Source organism: Leuresthes tenuis, unplaced genomic scaffold (genome assembly GCF_036924035.1).
Source record: "Leuresthes tenuis unplaced genomic scaffold, fLeuTen1.0.hap1 SCAF_23, whole genome shotgun sequence".
In the NCBI taxonomy this organism is placed as follows: domain Eukaryota; kingdom Metazoa; phylum Chordata; class Actinopteri; order Atheriniformes; family Atherinopsidae; genus Leuresthes; species Leuresthes tenuis.
The window spans coordinates 3921719-3943936 of record NW_027325377.1 but is presented as its reverse complement, the minus strand read 5'-3'; the positions used below and the strand labels follow the sequence as shown (position 1 = coordinate 3943936).

Below are 22218 nucleotides of genomic sequence, written 5' to 3'. Positions count from 1 at the left end.
TGAGGCAGAATTTTGAGAATTCTGAATTGAATTAAAAATATTTTCATCTCTGATGTTGGAGTGCAGCACTGGAAGAGGACATCCCTCCCATTTTCAGTAGTCTGGGGTTTGTCTGTCTGATGGTATGTGGTGGCTGCACACAGACCTTTCACCTGGAAGCTTCTGTTTGGCATGCAAACTGTTGCAGCGCCTCCTGAAGGTCAGACTGAGTACTGACAAAAATATCAACATGCTACATGACTGAACGCACTGGAGGAGAACCACACTACTGACAGCAGTACTCCTGATAGAACAACACTGTGCGCAGCAGGACTCACAGAGGTCACTGGTCCGAAGTACTGTTTCTATAGGCTGACCATTCACATCACATTTCAAACAGAATACAGATACTCAAAGGCTTTCTACGGCTGCACCAGGCCATGCCACAGCTTACACTTTAAGCTCAGCCCCCTCTTATTGGTCTCAACCAGCTGTGCTCCTGTTAAACAGAAACACTGAGATTTTACTTAAAAGTCTTTGTTTAACTGATGAAAATATCGACATCAAACTCCTAATGTGTGGGCGGTTTGGGTCCCCCACACCATGATTACTTGATATATGTCAATCAGTTAAAGGGACAGTTCTTCAGTGTTTCTCTCTCTGACGAGTTAATAACATTAAAAATCAGGTACTAATGTGGTTATTAATGCAGAAACAAGGCTCACAGAGGTCCTCCTCGGTAAATATAATACAACCCCCACAAGTCCATCACAGAAACCGGCCTGGTTCAGTCACTGTTGTTACGCAGCTCAATTTCACTCAAAACACAAACACACACACACACAGAGTTAAGGTATTGGACCAGTGTGAGTCTGCTGTCTAAAGGCAACATGTCCACCGTGAGCAGCAGGTCCAGAGCTAGCTCACTGTGCTGTTGCGCTAACAAGTTAGCTCACCGCTACTATCGCTCATTTCTTTTCAGTATGCTATTGTTACCATTCCTTGTTATCATTCACAGACTGTTAGCATATTTGCTAGCCCAGACAAGCCTTTTTTTTCCCCCCAGCTACACTGATGATGTTTCAAAAGTAAGAAACAAAAATGTTAGCAAAGTCGAGATTTTCAAAAATGGCAAACGAGCTCAAAGTTCACAGCAACTTTCACAGATTTAAGAATAAAAATGACTCAAAAACTCCACAAGCCATGTGTTGGCGTCGTCAACATTTTCTCAAAATAACAGCTAACACTTTAGCTCCAAGAACTTGAGGCTGGCGAGGAAATCGCCAAGCTTCTTTAGGGATTCATTTTAATGCCGATACCTCACAAAGAAAGTAATAATAGTGTTGTTAACAATGTTTCAAATTATTATTTTTTTTTTGGGATGTTTATCTTCCTTAAGAACAATGCTAAGGCTCCAAACCTGTGTTAGCACAGTTAGCATTCCCTTCTACAAACGCAAAAGTTTTTCATGAGCTACGGGTATGAGCAGCTAGCCTGCGAATGCAACTTTCTTTAGAGATATTTCAAATGTTTGCTAATAAGCTAATGGGTAGCTATATAGTCACAGATTTTTCTAAAAGAGAATGCTAACAAAGACACAGCAGGCATTTCTTCAAAGAATTTCAGTTGCTAATTTACACTAGGAGCTGGACCACAACCAATAAACTACCATCAGTTTCACTGGGGGTGTTTTTTTAAAGCCAACACCACACAAACAGTGTCTTCTCTCAATGTTTTGTTATATATTCTGCTTGCTGCTAGGCTAACAAGCTAGCCTAAAGCTAAAGGTGAAATTTAATCTTATCTAACCAAACCAAAACTGTTCAGTTAGCACATGTAAATATTCAGCAATATCTCTAAATATTGCCAAACACATTGTTAGTTAGCTGTCAGCCAACTTAAATTAGCTCAGTGCAAACAACACAGTGAGCTAATGTCACGACCTGCTGCACTCCCCAGCCCCCCCCCACGCCCTACTCAAAAAGTGAAATCAAAAACATTAACTGACTTTATATCTTTTCACAGAATTATAATAATAACCACTGTAATAATAACCACTGTAAGGATCCACAGGTTCAACCACAGCCACACAAACACAGACAGCCATGTTAGACGTGCCATCACCAAGGGAACTGTGGCGCCAACATGGCTGACAGTCATATTGCATGCGACTGGCTTAGGACTGCTGGAAAACAAGTCGAAAGAAAAAGAAAAAGAAAGAAAGAAAGACTTAAAAATCAAAAAGCAAGAGGCCACTCCCCAGTGCAGAATGGCCCAGCAGAGAGCATGATGGGAACTGCAGTTTAAATTTGGGCAGTTGTTGGGATAGCCACGCCTTCCTGCAACAACAGAATCTTCATCATCATCATCATCGCCGCAGTCTTTTGATGTTTGGTTTTTATGTTTCCAAGGCAACAGTCTCCATTAGACGGTATGGTGGGGAATGGGAGAAGTGGTCATCGTGGTAGTGGAGGTACGAGGTGGCTGATGTTGATGATGACATGTTAAAGGGGCGTGGTCAGCTGGAAGATGTCCTGTGATTGGTTGGTATGGAGGTCGTCGGTCAGGTGAAAACTGAAGAAACAGAGAATCGGAGCGTGTAAACCAAACGAGACAAAAGTGCGTGGTTACATCAGCAGACTTTGAAGGCTCACCTGTCATTAGAGAAGTTGACAGGTAGACTTTCTGCGAGGTTTTCCTGGAACTGGACTCTTCCTGTTTATCTGCCGGACAAGGTCGTAGAAGATCTGCACACACAACACCACCGTGAACCGGGGGATAAAGTCCCGGTGCGGTTACAGTAAAACAAAGAGTGTGGCGTCACCTCGTTGACGTTAATCTTGCTCTTGGCCGAAGTCTCCAGGAAGGCGCAGGAGTTCCACTGACGGGCGAGGCCGATGCCCGACTCTTTGGCCACCACACGCTCCACCTCCAGGTCACATTTGTTTCCAACCAAGATCATGGGAACCTGCAGGTTCCCAGCAAATATCAAGCATTCAAGGATTAACCTGCGAACGGTTCATTTGTGACCCCTTAAGAAGTCTTTTTATGTTAATATACACAAAGCAACAATCCATTTCACTGGCTTTAAATGTGCTTTAACAGCTAAAAGTAAATGTTCAGCTTTGGGTGACACATAGCAACATGAAGCTACTGGGATATATCGTCAATATGTGAAAAGAAATATTGTTTGAACACAAAAACAAAAAGTCAACATTAATATAAGAACAAAGAAAATCAATATAATGTATATGGATCTGGTTTTTTTATTTGCTTCCATAGATTTCAGATTTATTCATTCATTTAATACTTAGATTGGGTTTTTTCATGTAATTTTTAATGTTTGTTCAAATTGCTATTTAAAAAAATGTATTGTTTTTATTTGTATTATTGTTTTATTCAAATTTATTTATTTATGCAAATGCACCAGAGTTAGTAAAAAGGACATTTTTTTATACACATCTTAACCGATAATGTTTTGGTTGAATATCACCATCTAAATGATTTACTTTTTATATTATATATATACACCGGTATATATATATATATATATATATATATATATATATATATATATATATATATATATATATATATATATATATATATATATATATATATATATATATATATATATATATTATTACATTTTTAAATGTATACAATATTTACAGCATCTTTCTCTGTTTGAACTGATCTAATTTCAAGTTTATCTATGGTCTATTCATATTGTTAATAGTAAATTCATTTAAATTGTTCATTTAATAATGTTAAACATTATTTTTTTTCACAGCGTGCATCTAACTCCGAATCCACGTTTTTGTTTTAAATACATTCAGATCTCTTATCCTTTGTGTGGGAAGTCATTTGCAGGAAAACGCAGGAAAGAAGGCAGCAAAAGTGGAGCCGAACATACACCTGACGTCCAGCAGGTGGCAGCAAAACTATCAAAGCTGCTTAAAGAAAGCATTTTTAAAAGAAGAATCTGCTTTCAGGTGAGACAGCGGAGGAATCAATGACATATTTTTCCTTTGACAAACAAAAATCTGCACTCGGAACATGAGTAATGTTCAGCAGCTTCATGTAGACAGACTCATTTATTAACTCTCCTCTGACGTATGTCTACAACCAGCAGCCACTTGGCTTAAATAAGACTGGAAGCAGGGGTCTCGTCTTTCTCAGCGATTGCCTGACAGCTGCGAAAACTTCTTATTTAAAGGTGAGAGATCGACCTCTTAGAAACGAAACCTCAGGCCCTGACATGAGGAAAGCCTGGTGTGAAATCTACATCATGCTGTAGAGGCTGAATTATGAAAATGAGCCAGAATAAAGCCCTGTGAAGCGCTATGAGCGTGCCGTGTGTGAACCGTACGTCCTCAGTGTCTTTCACTCTGAGGATCTGCTCTCTGAGGTCCTGAAGGTCGTTGAAGGTGGACTGAGCCGTGATGGAGTAAACCAGAGCGAACCCCTGACCGTTCTTCATGTACAGGTCTCTCATGGCGGTGAACTGCTCCTACACACACACACACACAGGTTGTCAGGGAGACGCACAAACACACCGTGCAGTTTATCTCGGATCAGAGTCCAGTCTTACTGTTCCTGCTGTGTCCAGGATCTCCAGCATGCACTGCTGTCCATCCACCTCCACTTGCTGGAGACACAAACAGAACGAACACCTTAAAATCTTATTTTTTTCTCCCTTTTTCACACATTCAACAGACAAAGATGATTTACATCATTTATAACCTCATTATGTACACACATCATGAGTTGAAAGCAGCTGATTTTAACATACACGCCCAATTTTTGGGGCTATTTGTCAAAACTATCATTAAAAAAATCTGTATTAGAAAATACATTAAATTCATTTTGTTTTATGTTGATATTAAATAATAAAGAAAATCCTACAGAATCTGATCATAAGCAGAGGTTATTCAGGAAAAAGATGCAAAAAGAAAAATCAGTCATACTATAAATAAAAATGTAAAAAAAACAACAAAAAAAATAAACTGGCTCATTTTAAGCAGTGGAAAATAAAAAGGTTTTAAAATGTAATAAAAAGTAAACAGCTGAAAAAGCTAATAAAGAGTTAAAAAACGGGCCACATTTCATATAATATATGAACTCATGTTTGTGGCAGTCATTAAAGGCATGAATCAATAAAGAATCTCCAGAGCTAAAATTTCATAACCAATAATTAAAATAGCTAATTAAGTTGGTGCAATACAGAAAAAATAAATACACGTCACCCAGAATTATGCAAGAATAAATATGAAATGTGGCGTATGTTGAGTAGTAAAAAATATTCCTGTTAGGTGCAGTTGGAACATATGTTAAAAGTGTGATTATTTTGCGATTAATCGCGAGTTAACTATGGTCAATTACGCGATTAATCGTAAGTTAACTATGGCCAATTACGCGATTAATCGCGAGTTAACTATGGTCAATTACGCGATTAATCGTAAGTTAACTATGGTCAATTACGCGATTAATCGTAAGTTAACTATGGCCAATTACGCGATTAATCGCGAGTTAACTATGGTCAATTGCGCGATTAATCGCGATTAAATATCTTAACTGACTAACAGCCTTAATTCTAATGTAATGCAAACACTGTTTACTATTCCGGTAAATGGGAAGACGCTCAGATACGACTTCTGGTCCACTCGGCTCAATTAAGAGACACTAAGCGGGTAGGATTTGTGATCAATGGTGCTGACAAATGTTTAATAAAATGACCAGCTGGCTATTCAGCCACACTGACACGATCCTGAAGGGCGACAGCTTTGGTTTTCCACGTCCACCTGAGTGCAAAATCTAAAACAAGGATTCACCCCGAGTGCAAAGTGACAGTTTAAAATGAGATTAGACGAACACATGGAACAAAACATGGCGATGATGAGGAGCTCTGACCGCCCAGAATGGGAGATGACGAAGGTTGAAGCCCTCCTACCTTCCTGTAGGAGTCCTCTATCGTCGGGTCGTATTTCTCCACGAAGATTCCCTGAACGAACTGGACAGTCTGCACACAGAGACGGGACGGGGAGGAGAAGTGGGGCAGCAGTGTTAATGGAGCTCTGTTCTGCTCTCCATTGGAAGTCATTAGAGTGGAATTAATGTGGCACACTGACACGTCTCCGTTATATCATTGGAGTACAGCAGCTCTTTGTGGCGAGGCTGACAGCAGTGGGTTTGTGTGTCAGAGCTGAAGGACCACGTCAGTTTCACCGGAAAATAGCAACTGAGGTTTCTCACTTTTACCCAATAATACACTCTTTATTCTCCTGTTATTCAATCTGAAAAGCATTCAAAAATAAAAATGTGGCAAAATCAAGGTGTTTTTTTGCTGATCTGAGCCCATTATTTCTGAACTGCTCACAGTTTATTCCTCCGACATCATGTACAGCACAATTAACTTCATCCAACAGCCATTTTAAGCCCCAACGGGACCATTCTTATGGCTTGTGGTTAGTTTTTCTTCTTTATTCTATGACTATAAGTTCTATAGGTACAGAATACGTATTTATTCTTTATTGAGTTTTAAATTAATTTTGCATGAAAAAAAAACATTTCCAGAAAACTTGTTTTTCTAAAAAGCCACAAAAACTTGAATCTGTAACTCGTTTATCGGGTTTGACAGATGCTGTATGCAGCGGCCGGTGGTTTGATTCCCGGCTTCCTCTGACCTTTAACCTGTACCGAGGCTCAGAGGTGCTGTGTGAGTGCGTGGAAATGGATGCCTGTGGCTCAAAGTGTAGCAAAGTGCAGTCCATTCACCTCTTAAAGACCAAAGAAATCCTTCACTGATCTACTTAAATATGTTTAGAAAACAGAACCAAACGTAGAATCTGCAGCATCAACACTCAGTAAAAGTTGTCCCAGACTCATGTTTCCCATCGTGTTCCTTCGGCTTTCTTTAATGACTCGTTTTAATGCTTTGGGAACACTTTGGGACACTGATTGTTGCAGTTTTTCACAGGAATCTGAGTCCATTCCTGCTGAATCCCAGATTCCAGCTGCTCAGCTCCCTGGTTGTTGTTGTCTGGTTCTGTTGGTTCTGGCTCATTTTCTGTTGGAGTTTGGCACAAAGTGGTGAGCCACGACCCATCCTTGTTGGAGAGACTAAACCTTTTCCACCCTCACCTGTCAGCAGGTAATCTGGACTTCTTTGAACGATTCTTACTGAGTGTGTTGCTGCATTTTCTAAATATAATGAAAATAATTCCTTTGGACTTTAAAAGAAAGTTTAAACCAATTAAAAAAGGAGCCGTTGGGTTTCTGTTTGAGGCTCTTGTGTGTTGACAGTAATGAAGGGAAATGTTTGGAGCCACATAGAAGCTCACTGATGTGCATTTGTGGTCAACAGACCGTCTCTGAGCGTGTTGTGTTTACTGACATTAGGGAAAATACATAATCAGAGCAGACTGACACAAACAGCTGAGTGAAAACAGCAAAGTGGATTCTGGGACTTACCAGAGCTGACTTCCCGACGCCTCCTGATCCTAAAACAACCAGTTTGTATTCACGCATCCTGACCGTCTGTCTGCTGGGTGAGACACAAACAGAGGTGACCACGTCACTTCCAGCAGCCAATCACAGAGCAGTGCAGCGCCACATGCAGCGAGCAACACCTGGAGCTGTAAAGCCATCAATTACGCACACACAGATGAAGATTTCCTCCCTCTGACTGGGAGATCATAATTACCCAGCATGCATCAGGGTGAGTTAATGAGCTCACGTGATCAGGCAGCTGGCGGCGATGTCACAATGCTAGAATCCTTCCTGGTTACTGTTGCTATGCTGGTACATGTTGGAGTGTGTGTGCATACCAGTCATGCCTCAGCGAGTGTGTGCAGCGTCACAGCAACACACACAAACACACACATCTTTGTGGCTTTGTGAGGACACGATTTATTCGTCCTGACACCAAACGCCTCATTTTTGTTTGTTTATATAAAAATTAAACAAACACAAACAAGAAAATACGTTTAAACCCAAAACAGAGCGGGAAAAATGATCAATGATCAGATTCTAATTGATCAAAATGATTTATTACTCTAATCATCGTAAATATTTAGTTATTTTCAATTTATTTATTCTATTATTCCCGTAAATTCTTATTCATTATTGTTAAAAATTCCAAAACATTTCAGTCTGGACATTATTGTGTCCAGTTTAATTATTATTTAATTATTATTCTTTGTTGATACGATTGATATTTGATATTGCTAATATTGATATTTTTCTGCAGATATTTTACTCTGAATATTTTTTTATTATAATTTATTAAAATCTAATTATAGAGTTTATTTCAAATCAATATTTAATTCGAAGATGAAACACTGACACTTCAAATCTCCTTCACATTTGAGGGTTTATTGAATTTGTATGAAAGTTGGTCAAAATCTGAAAGGTTATGTAGCTTTAACAGGATTGGCTGCCTGATTAGTCAGAGAATATATGTATTTCTTACATTTAAATTTGCACAAATATAATACAGAACGTGTCAAATTATCATGAACAGCACATGAATGTGTATTATATGTGAATGTAGGTTCATCAATACACAGTAAAAGCTTATATTACAGCTTTTCTGTTAGATCTTAGGCTTAAAAGATATGGAGAAAAACATTTAAATCAAACTGGATTAACTTACGTAAGATGTTAATGTTCTCATTTGGGAAGATTAAATGTTCAGACTTTAGTTTGTTCTATTCCTCATAAATATCCATCTATAAGCCCAGAAATGGCTTACTGTGCTGAAGTTTAGTTTCAGCATCTTTAGAAACAAACAAACATGTTCAGCTTTCCATGAAATTAAAGAAGTAATTCTTTGAAAAACATTCAGACAGAAAGAAGCTACATAAAAAAAGAAAGTGTGAGTTTATGAAACAGCTGTTGTGAGGAACCGAAAACATGCTCATTAAATGATTCATTATTATTATCCTTTCTATTATTTTAAACTGCAAAAAAAAATTAAAGTTGAAATAAACTAATAAAAAAATAGTTGCTGAAGCTCTTCTCCGTGTGTCCTCACAGGGATAGACAAACACGCACACACACCCTGAGCCTGCTAATGAGGGTCTGCCGGGTTACCATAGTGACGCGATGAGTGTGTTTGTGTGTGTGGTTAGCAGGTGGTGTCGGGACCAAACATTAACAGCGCTCTCTAAATGTCATCTTAGCAGTGTGTTATTTTACCCAGAATGCCCCTTTCTGACCAGTGAGCTCAGAGCAACAGAACCGGCGCCGGCAAACCCGACAAACGGGCTTAGTGGCAAGAATGTCCCATAAAATGTGGAGTTTCCTTCTTTTCTAATCTGATACGACTTTCACATGTATAAAACTGATCTGTGTGAAACAGGCCTTGGTGTGTTCTTCATGTTTTCTGTCTCATCTGCACGCTAAAAATAACGTATCGTCACATTAAAGCTAAAGAAACTTTAGTTTCAGGCGTCTGTCGGGTCGGCATCAGACTTACGAACAGACTTTAGCGCAAACATCGTGAAAAGGCAGCGAATACGGTTCTCTGTGCTTCTACAGGCGCTCAGAAACACAAATTTACCAAAACAACTGAAAACGTAGCGTTTTTCTCAGCGTTTTTTGTCTTTTCGAGTCGTCCTCGTGTCCTAGGCAACAACTGGAGTCATCATCATCATCGCCTCTAGGAATTCAACCAATCAGAGGACTCTTTAGCCATTCGATCCGTCAGAAACTGCAACACAGCAGCGTGTTTCGGTTATTACGTCACAATCAGCTGAATCCAAGTTATTTTATTCCTTTTTTGCTAAACCACTAAAAAATCCAGTCGTCATTGAGGAATATTTTCATGCAAGACAGCTAAAAAGCAAGAAACATTCAGGTTAAAACCGAACGGTGTGATTGGTGCATATATGTGGACACGCCCCAATATCTGAGCCGCTTTCAGGGACTTAAAGTAGCGCCACAGCCCTGCGTTATAATAATTCTATTTCACTAAAAAACATTTAAATCATGTCTTACGTTTCGTATTTTCAAAACTCACAAGAAAAACTGTTTGATGTGACAAAATGTTTTTATGGAAATAAGAAATAAATTTTAAAAAACTCAACTCTTCTTTTCCCACTTACACAGAAAATCTGAGCCGAGTTTATTCTTTAATCCAAATCCTTTTAGATCATCAGGACGTGTTCCGGCTCGTTCTTTGACCTCAGATTAGTTTTTTATGACACCAACACTTACGCTGAGTGTTTATTGGCCTTCAGTCGTGATTACTCCTCACTTAGCAACAGTTACCTGGAAACCACTCTCAACACGAAACATCTTTCTAAACGTCGATACCTTTGATTGTCAGATAGGTTGGAGTCCTCTTCTTCACAGAAACACTGGTTTTCCTGGGAGTTAAAAGCCGTGCTCAAGGGCACATCAGTACAGTTTCCTCTCTGGGGTGAACAATTAAACCATCTTAAAGGTTTAAAAGCTACAGTTTGTAGGGTGTAGTGACATCTAGTGGCACAAATGGCAAACTACAACCAATACAGCAGCATGGCGGAGGGTCGAATAGCCCGAGCCACTGCCCCATCACACACAAATCTCCTGTTCAATAACAACAATTCTTATTTTCACATGATTCTGCATAGTTTTAAACACTGTTGTGAATTTCTACAGAAAAACTTCTACAGTTAAAGCAGCTGGAACATCAAAGCATGACGTCCCTGTAACCTTACACTAATAACCAGGTAAGCAGGGGGGGGGGAGCCAGAGAGCTCTGGTCTAATATTAATTCACAAACTAAAGTTTTGTGGATCATTTTGTTTTTTAACATTTCAGAATCAAAAGAAGGAATCAGTTACAACTGAAATCAATAAGAATCGAAAATTAATCGGAATATTAGAAAAATTCTCAACTGTATTCAACTGATAACTTAGTCTAACAATATAGATTTAATTTGTTGCTAGACAGTGGGTGCATGGCATTTAAGACAGCTGCCTTCTCCAACTTGACCACTAGATGGCACACTGTTACTGCAAGAATAACAACAGAATAATCTGCACTCATAGAGGATAAAAACATCAGCATTTCACCACAACTGTAAGCTAACTTTAATCTAATGGATAATTTACACAATTTTCCTACGAAAAACACAACCCAGTTTAATGAATTCATGTAACATAAACCTTTTCAGTGGGTTTCCATCTGTGTTTGTATGCAAATTTAAACGCTGATGAAAAATATGCTTAAAATAGAAAAGAAACAGTTTCTGCTCGTTGAGTTGAGTTCAGTATTTACTGAATGATAAAATACTTTTCCTACCCGTGGTAATAATCACATCCCAGAGCACACATTTTAAAACGTTTAATCGTACAACTTCTGTGTAAATAATCTGATAATCTTGCTTTAACTAAGATCCCTGCATTACCGGGTGCTGAGTTTTATCTGTCCGACTGAAAGCCTCAGCAGAGATAAAATCCACTGCCTGGAGGTGTGAACTGGGCTTGTCTCGCTACGTAGCTCCTCAGTTTGCTGCAACAAGTCCCAACAAGTTGAGCAAACTGTGAGAAGCTGGTGACTAGAAGAGCAGAAGGGAAATATGGATGAACTCTAGGCCAAAAACCTTCTGTTTTATCCACTGAACATGCTTTTATCCAACAGATTCTGGAGTTTATGCTGCAACACTTCAGCTGAGAACACGGAGCTCGAGCCGCCAAATAAACACAAAAGCAGTGGAAAGAGTCAGTCAGATTCTTAGATTACACAACCCAGAATCATAAAAGGCCGCAGTAAACTGATCATACATTTTTATGTTTGATCAAGACAGAACACGTCTTTTAAGAGATAGAAGCAGCAACACACTCAGTGAAAGCTGTTAAAGCTGTTCATAGACTCTACAGCAACAGCTTCTGGAGCTTCTCCAAGCAGCAGGTTACCTGCTGACAGGTGAGGGTGTCAGGGTTGGGTATAAAAGCAGCTTCCACCAAAGGTTCAGCCTCTCCAACAAGGATGGGTCGTGGCTCACCGCTTTGGGCCAAACTCCATCAGAGAATCATCAATAAGTTCAGGAAATATTCCTCAGAGTCAGACTGTAAAGAACTTTGGTCTTTCAGCATCTACAGAGCAGGATATTGGGAACAGATTCAGGGAGTCTGGGGAAGTCTCAGTGTGGAAAGGCCAAGGCCAGAAAGCCCTGTTGGATGAGCTCGGAGCCCTCAGGCAGCACTGCAGGAGAAACCGTCAGGCCACCATGATCCATACAGCCACATGGGCTCAGGAGGAGCTGGGAGAAGCATTTCCACTCAACACAGTCCACGGCTGCATCCAGAAATGTGAGCTGAAGCTGTATCACACCAGGAGGAAGCCATATATCAGCTCTGAGCAGAACCACGGCCCAGTTCTCTGGACTCCAGCTCATCTCAGAGGGACAGAAAGACAGTGGACACGTGTTCTGTGGGCAGATGAGTCCACGTTTCAGCTGCTTCTGGGAAAAACTGCTGAGAAAGAGCATCCAGCTGTTCTCAGAGGAAGGTTTAAAGCCAGTGTCTGTGATGGTCTGGGGCTGCATCAGAGTCCATGGCATGGAGGGCTTCATCTGGGTGAAGGTACCACTGATGCACAGCTGGATGTTGGAGTTCTGGAGAGACAGATGCTGCCATCAAGGTGACGTCTTTTCCCGGGAGGTCCGTGGTTATTTCAGCAGGACGATGCCAGACCTCATTCTGCAGGACTTCCAGCAGCTTCAGACACACAGAGTGTGTGAGCTCGGCTGCCTGTAGGATGGAGGGATTTCTGATCGGATCGAAGGGAGGATGGTGAAGTTTATTTCAAATGGCGATCTTGAATTAATTTAATGCCATAAGATGTTAAAGAACAAATCTGTAGAACCTGCTCTTTACTGTGTACTGAAAATGTTTCTCACGGATCAACTTGTCTGCATTCAGCGCCCTTTGATCTGCAGCTGAGGAGCGAATATTAAACTCTAAATTACGCCCTGTTGCATCTTCGTTTCCTTCGCCGCGGACGCAGCTCTTTGTCTCCTCTGTTCTTCATCTTCTTGCTTGCTTACTAAACACTTTCTCTGCGCCACAAGTGGTTTGCTATCATCTTTCTTTTTAGTCACAACATAAATAATTCACGCATATATTTGAACAACAATAACTTTATTAAATCAGCGTAAATTAAACGCTCCTCACACTCATAACCAAACCAAACCAATGCTTTGAGCCACAGACACTTAAAAAAAACTGTATTTCTAAATAAAAACAGGCTGTAAGAGGGATGGAGTGACCGGTGAGCAACGGGCCGATCTTACATCCCTGCTGCTGAAAGTGACCGGAGCCCCTCCCAGAAACTAAAGTGGACTCAACCAGAACTCCAGGCTGTTGAATCGCTGCCTTCCTGGACAAAGATGCTCCTAGAGCAGAAGAAACTGACAATAATCAGCCAATAAACTGACTCTTCAGGGGAATGAACATCAATCCGCAGCCATTTTAATGACAGCACTTGTTGCCCTTCTTGGACTTATTGATAACCAACACGATCACTTTCTCATGACAGCCGTTTTTCATCATTTTCTGACGTTTCATCAATCGAATGATCGGCAAATTAATGGTGAAATTAATCAGCAGTTTCCTCCCTGCATCTTTACGTCACCTTTATCTTTACTTAATGCCATTAAACCGGTTCCACTTGATGCCCAAACAACAGAAAACCCAAAGGCATGATGGGAAAGACAGAACTTCTGCTGGTTTCTGTGCATTGATGTGAGGAAGGTGACAGTTTCCTCATCACTCCACAAACATCTGATGAAGTCACATGACTCCTCCTTTCATTAAGGGTGGAAGACAATTAAAACAATACAGCAGTGAAAATGGATGGAAAACACAGCTGTGATGTGATAAAAACACACTTTATCATCTGAGAAAGTGTCCTCAGGGTGGAAGGAACAAACAGAAATGCTGAAAAACGTGCTTAAAGAGAGAAGAACAGTCGTCCAATCACAGCGCTCAGATGTTCAGCCGTCAAATTCAGACAATTACAGATAAAACCTTCCGTCTGATGAAGTCTCAGACTCTATCAGTCCGTTTCCTGTTTAGTTCCAGCAGCGCGTCAACTTTTCCACCTCAGAGATAAAAAACTGTCTCAACTTCTCACTTCTTCTTTGTAATGTTGAGGAAAATGTTCAGTTATGTTTCTGGTCTCCGATCATATCTGAAGTTTGGGCTGATGAACGAAGTTTCAGGTTAAATTAAACTTAAAGAATTCAACAGAAACTGTCTGAGGGCTGAAACACAGATTCTATCCAGACATTTAGGAACACCTGGATCCACACAGATGGGCCCTCTGATCGTTAAGGGACATAAAGAAGAGCGTCTGGAGCCATTTTTCAGGCTGAATATTGCTCAATATTTAAAGAAAGAGCATTAGAATAATGATTAAAACAGTTATTGCAGCTCTTGAGATGGTTAAATGTAAAATGCAACAGGGAAAATGTCCCGAACCCCTGCACAGCACCATGAAAAGCCCTGTTTTCTGCTCCTGTTGCCCGGCACAAACACCACATTTTAACCCACATTCACTGATTCTACAGCTTCATTAAACTAACCGTGTGCTCATCATAAGCAGAAAATAATCAAACAACTTGAGAAATCCTTCCCAAAGTGGGCCGTAATGAAAATAAGCTGCAAACATTGGCTCCGCCTTCTTCAGGAGGAACGAGCTGCTGAATTCTGAACTTATAAGGATGCCTTAAACTTTCATTTTCATTCACTGGAAATCTGGACAAAAGTAGAAATCTATTTGGTCTTCAAACGGACGTCATGATTAACAGGCGAGAAGAGATGAATCCCTGAAATAAGGCCTAAGAAAGAATGACACGAGCTCGTAAAAATGAGGCTTTTCTCTGCATTTTCACACCTTTGCTGCATTTTTCTGGCTCAGACTTTTAGCTGTGAAGCTATTTGTACCTTTGTGCTGTGCTTCCTGTCTGAGGACACCAGCATCAAGTGTGTGTTTATACGTGACACATCAGGCCGAGAAACTGAAAATAAGGCAGAAATGTCATCAACGCGTTCAGTCTGGAGCTAAAAGAGCTGCTGTGTCTCTTCTGGGTGTTTCCCCCTTTCAGCTCTGATCATCTAAATAAAACCTCCATTTGATCTATTTTCTTGTGCAATACGCACTCATTGCAAACTTCTGCTTTTGCCAAACAGCAGGATGATGGTAATCTACTGAAGTAAAGTTGCTGGAGGAGATAGATGGATTCAACACGCACAGATCCCTGAGTCAAGCAGAACTAGGTGGGGCCTGTCAATACTCGGTGTGTGTGTGTGTGTGTGTGTGTTGCTGACAGTACAACAGCAGAGGAATAAACCCAAGCTTTGTCTGTAAATAACAGTCAGACAGACAGAATGTCAGACAGGCACACACGGTCCTCCAAACTCCTTCACTCTGCAGCCTGTGTCAAGTTACTTCCTCTCTTTATCCTCCAGCAGAGCAGCGGGGGTTCCGCAGCTCTGTGGCCGCCTCATAGCGCTCCCTGCCCGGTCTACTCTGCCAGCAGGCCCCGCTGATATGGAGGACCGGAGAGAAAATGCAAGCCGGAGCCCGAACACGCCTTTACCGATCAGAGGCAGACATACGGACGAACAGACAGCCACCGTGATGCCGCCCAGCTGTCTAATATCAACTGTATTATCGTTAACGGAGCCGCTGTCTGTCCGTCTGTCCGCCGGTCGCTCGCTTCCGCAAACCCAACCCAGCTCGGCTCAGCACCGGCCTGTCTGCCCCTCTGCCCCACGCCAGCCTGGACCTGTGCCGGTTTGTTCTCAGTTAATCTACATCAACAAGATGGAGCGAAGAAGGAGAGGAAAGGGGAAGAAAAAGGGAAAAGAGAGGAACGAGAGAAAGGAAGCGGTACTCACAATCATCCACCCGTCCGCTCCGCCGCGCGTCGCTCTCTCTCGCACTCTCTGTGAACGTCGCTCTATCACAGCCGCTCCCTCCTGCCGCCGCTGCGCGTTGACGTCAAGCTGGACGTAGTGAAAACGGCACTTCCTGTTGAGATTTTCTAAATAAAAGCCTCAACTGGTGAAGGTAGACCCAAGAAGGGGAGAGGCAGAGTCCGATGTTAAATACGAGTTGTTAGCATAAACTAAAAGGTAATTTTGTGAAAACAAAGATCGTCATCAAGTCTAAAAAAGTCAAACTGGTAAAAGTCGTTTGATTATGAGAAATGTCAACCTAATTTTTAAACTATTTTCAACAACTATCAAAATAGTGCTTCTGGTTACACCCAATTATTTTATTTATTTATGTATAAAGATTCAATATTAGTTTCCAAATAATTTATTTTCAAAAATTCTGAAACAAACAATCAGAAAAGGAGTTTTACGTGAAAACACCACAAATAAAAACAAGACTTCAAAAGAGAATAAAGAGATCATGCATTTGTTTTACAATTAATAACTTCATATTTCACAATATAAATGTGTCTATTCACTCAGCTGCACTTTCCTTTCCTTTTTTAATTTCCTTTACTCATTTAAAAATAATCCTGTCGCAACTCTTGAGATATTTTTGGGAAATAATTTATTTTGAATCCGACATCCTGAGCTAAATCACATTTTAATAGTTGGTCTCTTCTCATTATTCACTTGATTAGGTTGAAATTTCACACAAAACATTAATAAAACTCTAGAATAAGTTAGAAAGTGTATATGTGAAATACATCTACCTTTCAGTATCTACTGTAAATATTCTCCTTTTCTTGCCGTCACTCAGTAGCCATTTTAGTTATATTTTAATTTGAAGGCATGGGAACTTACTTCCGGTTTTGCTCTACTTCGTCACAGGTTGGATGAACGCGATTTTTCTTGTGACGTTTCAGGCTCGCTCACAGCTGCTTTCCACTTCCTGCAGAGCAGAATCACTTCTACTGTTTATTGGCTTTGACCAGATAAAAGTTTTAAAGCATTTTTATAATAACTGCAGGTGGCGTCATGACGTCATCCGTCCAATCACAAGCCAGCTTAGTTGTAGCTCAACTGAAAATCATATTAAACAGAATAAAATGAATATTTACTTGTTAAAGTGAGAAAAATATTTTATCCTACCAGCAGGTCTGTGGTTTTACATTCAAGGAAATAAAAAAAACATCCAAATAATGACGTTTGATGAGCTAGAGGAAGTTTGGCAGTGGGGTCTGAACAACAACTGTCTTCCTCCATTTACAGAACACAATAAGTGACGATAGAAATAGGTGCAGTTACTTGTTAAAAAAAAATATCTATAATTATGACAACTTTGGTCAGGCCCCATGTCCAAATAAAGGGCTTGTAAACAACAAAGTATTGTGAACTACGGCAAAACGCTTTAATTCAGCTCCGTGTGAAGACGAGTTTTACATAAACTTTATGACGTTTATGATTTAAAGAGATCAAACTGTGCTTCTTTACCATACTTTGATTGGCAGATAAACCCTGTTTATCTCAGAGTTTACACAATATCAGTCAGTGATTGTTTGCTAAACCTAAAGATCAGCGATTAACATCCTGTAATTAACTTAAGTCTTTGAAAACTTGACCATCTTTACCCAAAGATAAGCAGAGTCTGGCCTACTGGGCGTCATGTTATATAATATTAGGCTAAATCTATCGAACTGAACAAGAATAAAAACAGATTTATGTTCATTGTTGGTCATCATAAAGACTCACGGCCTTTTTTGGCTTTTTGAAAGTCCCTCAGTTTGCTTCAGGCTGACACCAAAGACGCATGAAATCGACACTGCGAGCTGTGGTTGGGTGGATGTGGGTGGATGTGGGTGGATGTGGGTGGATGTCACTCCAGAAACAGTCAAGCATGTCAGAGCGTGTTGATAGGAACACACCTTAACACATACTCGGTCAGGTTTCTGTCACTTCAGAGAACTCAGCGCCAGTTTAAAGCAGCTCCTCACAGGGCAGGAAAGGGAGCTTCAGTCTCCACAGTGTGAGTGACTAAATAGATTTACCGCAGATTAACACAACGTGAGTAACACACACACTGTTCACCAGAGTAAGATACAGTGTTAGAAAGCCACGCCCCGACAGGAAGGAGTCACCAAGAATAGAGTCGCCCTCCACCCAACCAGCTTCCCTTTCACTGACACACACTTCCTCTAAGTGTGTTTGTGTCCAAAACACAGAAAGGTGCGGTTCTTGTCTTGTGTAAAAGAAGTTTAAAAATAAATTAAACAGCAGATGAAAGGGATTCTACTTCAAGAGAGTCAAGAGTGACAACATTTTGTTTCATCTGTTGTAAAGATTGTTGTGTTTGGGAGTGTGGACAAAAAAAAATCTACTGTGGTGTCTCTTTGCATGTGTCACAGGCTCAGAGGACAAGAACTGGTCCAGAACTGGTCCAGAACCGGTCCAGAACTGGTCCAGAACTGGTCCAGAACCGGTCCAGAACTGGTCCAGAACTGGTCCAGAACTGGTCCAGAACTGGAGATTGAACTGTCCACCCTGTAAAGGCAAAGATAAAATGAAAAAATTAGGAATGTGAACCTAATCAGACTCTAAAAATGCTTCAGAGAGATAGACAGCTGCCATAAAAATGAGTAATTTTCCACACAAAGACATGGCAGAGACCCCCACCATAGGTTTATGGTGACGTTAGTGAGATCATGGAGAGAACTAACTGCAGTTTTACATATTTTACAGATGCTCAGGCCTCTGCAGACACTTCCGAGCTGCATTCGCTGACTCTGGGGAACTCAGGATTTCCGATCGCTGACTGCAACAAGTCAATTAAAACAGCACAAAGCTTATTTTGGAGTCTATAACTCAGGGTTCGTCAACCCTGACGTCTGCGTTTTTTATCAACATGCAGTTTATCAGGTGAACTTGAAGATAATTCATTTAGTCTTAATCTAATAAAACATTTTAGCTAATTCCTTTGGTCGGTTAAGTGGATTACAAAACTGCTGATGACAATAAATTGATTTCTAACCTCCCACTTCCAAGCTACAGTGAATGCAGCATGAGAGCCTGCCAGGTTGACTGTGAGGTTTAGGAGGGGGGATCAAAGTTTCCTGACCTTTATAAGGCTATAATTAGCCAAATTTAGGTGAAAAAACTAGATTGTATTGAAATGCTGAGGGGAACATCTGTTGTCTCTTTGGAAGGTGCCTGGACCCCCGTAGATGTCTGACATCCCCCCTGAAGTTTCTTGAGCTGCAGATGAGGCTTTCTGATTGGCTGAAGGGTGACATCTATTTCCTGACTGTTGCTCCTCCTCAGCTTTTGTCCATTTTTTCCTCCACATCAGAGGATTTCTGCTGAATTTAAGTTTGAACCGAGTCTGTTCTTCTCGTCAGACGTTAAAAGGATTCACTGCAGCGCTCTCAGACACGAGGACGGCCTGAACACAGCGGCGGCCCATCAGAGCAGAGACTTCAAAGAGAGAAATCATCAGCATGTCAATGCCCGGCCGGGCTCACGCACACTAATACAAACTCTTCAATCAATTCAGCCGTCGCTGGGAGACCAGATGAGTGAGCGTCATGCGGTTTGTTTGCTCTCCAGCTCATTTCTGCCTCATTTAAACAGCCAATCAGAGGCAAAAGCAGCAACACAGGCAGGAAGTTGTGTCCTCCGACTCCTACCTTTGGATGTGGGGATCCTTCAGGTAAACCGGAGGTCAGATGAGAAGCTGCAAAGACAGCCCTGGAGACCTGTTTCCATTACCGTTATTAATATTATTAGAAGTGGATTCTTACACCTTGGACACTGGACTGGGGGCATGTTGGAAGCTGCACCATCAAACTGAACTCTGGCTCCCTCTGCTGCTACAAACTGATCAAACTTCTGTACTTCATGTTCTTCTGGACTTTGAGTTAATGGCAGAGGAAAGAAATGTTTCCATTTAAATGATGTTGGCCCAAAAAAGTGATCCATTGAAACGTGTTCAAACATGAATCTAAACCCAGAATCTGAGGCAGAAACAGAGTTTTTTATCAGTTCTCAGCAGCTTTAAAGTGAATCTCTGGTCTGAGCTCCTTTATTCTCCAACACAGCCTGAACCCTCTGAGACAAGCTTTCTGTCATTTCTTTAAGGAGTCTTCAGGAATAGTTCTCCAGGCTTCTTGAAGGACATCCCAAAGCTCTTCTTTGGATGTGGGCTGCCTTTTGTTCCGTTCTCTGTCAGATGATCCCACACTGCTTCAATAATGTTGAGGTCCGGGCTCTGGGGAGGATTCATCCCTCCATAAGACCTGTTGCCACTGATTTTCAGTCCACTTCTTGTGTCATTTGGCACAGCTCAGCCTTTTCTCCCCGTTTCCCTTCCTTAAGAACGGCTTCTTGACAGCCACCCTTCCATGGAGACCATTTCTGATGAGGCTTGGGCCAACAGTAGATGGATCAGCTGAAGGTCCAGATGCATCTCTCAGGTCCTGTCAGGTCACAGCTGGATTTTTTCCTCTTTCTTAAGGACATCACTTTCAGGTCCTGTTCATCTGCTGGAGATAGTTTTTTAGGCCTGACACTTCTTCTTTTGTCCTCCACTTGTCCAGTTTCCTCAAATGTTTTAAGGACACACTGCACACCATGCTGAGATATGCCAAGTTTTCAGCTAATAGCTCTTTGGGAATCACCTTGTTGCTGCAGAAATCCTATTTTCTGTCTGTCAAACTGTGTTTTCTTTGCTGTTTTTCATAGATGCAGCTAAAGAAATGGGAACAAATGATGTGTCTTTGTGACAGGCTGCTGGTAACAAAGTGCCTAAAGATCCAGTTTAAAATGGCTTCTTTGCTAAGTTGTCTGTTCTGTGTCGACACAACACTGGTTCATCCCTTGAGTTAGGAGCCTTTTTTCTGCCTGAATGCTTCATAGCTCAGAGTTCAGTGGCTTAACAGAGAAAAAACTCAGGTACAAGGACTGAAAATGAGTGAAAAAGCAGAAAATGTCCAAAGAAAAACTCTGAAGGAGCTTCAGAAAGCTGCAGAACTATTGATCAGGACACTTTAAGAGATTCAAAGAAAGTCTGGCTGCTTGGAGGGAAAATATGAAGGAATGAGGGCTGGATCAGGACTTTTCAATGAAACAGCAGAAATCCCTCAGCTGGTTTCATTTGTAGTGCAAACAGGTTTTATATCGGTTCCGTATCTGTCAGGAACATCCGTCAGTACAGTTCAGAGGACGCTTCCTTCTGAAGAGAAGAACGATGACCTGCAACTCGTGGAGTTTGTGCTCAGCACGATTTCAACAAACATATTTCCAAATGACTTCCTGTTAACCTCAGGCTGAGTTACGACATCTTCGTTAGGTAACTGCTGCCTGGTCATAGTTTACAGAGACAGTAAACCTCTTTTAAAGCCTCTGTGGACTCTAATATTTGGCTTCAAGCAGCTCTGAGCTGAGCTTTCTCAGACTGCTGCCGTTCTGAATGACTTTACTTGTGTTTTTGTGGGATATTACTCCGACAGTGTGCTGCACAGCATGTAATCAGCACAAACTGAGGCTCCACATCTGAGTGAGATCCTTCTCTGGCTCACAACAGTGCCGTCAGAACATCTGAATAAAACAGGAGTCGGATTAAAGAGTCCAACCACTTGGCAGCGTTTATGAACACATAAGAGGGCCGTGCACGTTCTTATAAAACCATGACAGTCAGAACAGGGCTGGATAAGTATTTTTACACAGAACAGTCGGATACATTTGGATTATTTTCTATCCTGAAAGTAAATAAACTATTTATAAAAGTGTTTAATCGGGCCGTGACCTTCAAACAGCGATATTTCATCAGGGATCAGAGCGTTTTTGGTGCTTTATGGAATATATACAGGAAAGGTCACACCATAAATCAGACCGTGTCCGTGTTTGGAGCTCGTTGTTACGCTAGCTGAAGCAACGACTTCCTGACTTAGATTTCGTGCTGCAGCGTGGACCGAGCCACAGGTGCATCCACCTGACGGGTCAGCTGACTCGCTGACTCGCTGTCTGAGGTGCAGTGATGGTGCCGACCACCTCTGACGTGAGAACGCCTCACTTTATCTGCAGGAAAACTTGAATCAACCAGACCTTTAAATCAGAATCTGGCCATGGACACATTTTATTCCATCCAGGGGTCCACGTACTGATGTAATTACATCTTTAATTCTAACATCGGCTGCTGCTTGTGAATATCAGTACTTAGTCTATTTACATTTGCTCTAGAGCTGTAAATTAAGCCTAGATTGGGTTTAAGTTTATACTGTAAAGCAAACACAAAGAAAGAAGGCAGTCG

At 41.1% G+C, this 22218-nt stretch overlaps 1 protein-coding gene across 2 annotated transcripts; it reads right to left on the bottom strand.

Annotated features, from left to right (window-relative positions):
* Positions 1-1040: 1040 nt before the first annotated feature.
* Positions 1041-15965, bottom strand: LOC140283240 (ras-related protein Rap-1b). Of its 2 annotated transcripts, none has more exons than XM_072377962.1 (8): positions 15876-15965; positions 7453-7525; positions 5933-6001; positions 4574-4630; positions 4352-4492; positions 2804-2947; positions 2634-2726; positions 1041-2553 (listed from the first exon to the last, which is right to left on the bottom strand). In XM_072377962.1, the coding sequence occupies exons 2-7, from the start codon at positions 7507-7509 to the stop codon at positions 2640-2642; spliced, it is 555 nt and encodes a 184-aa protein (XP_072234063.1). In that variant the 5' UTR covers positions 7510-7525; positions 15876-15965; the 3' UTR covers positions 1041-2553; positions 2634-2639. The 2 variants fall into 2 exon arrangements, with proteins under 2 accessions (XP_072234063.1, XP_072234064.1); XM_072377963.1 differs by having other exon boundaries at positions 7453-7522; positions 15876-15959.
* Positions 15966-22218: the final 6253 nt, after the last annotated feature.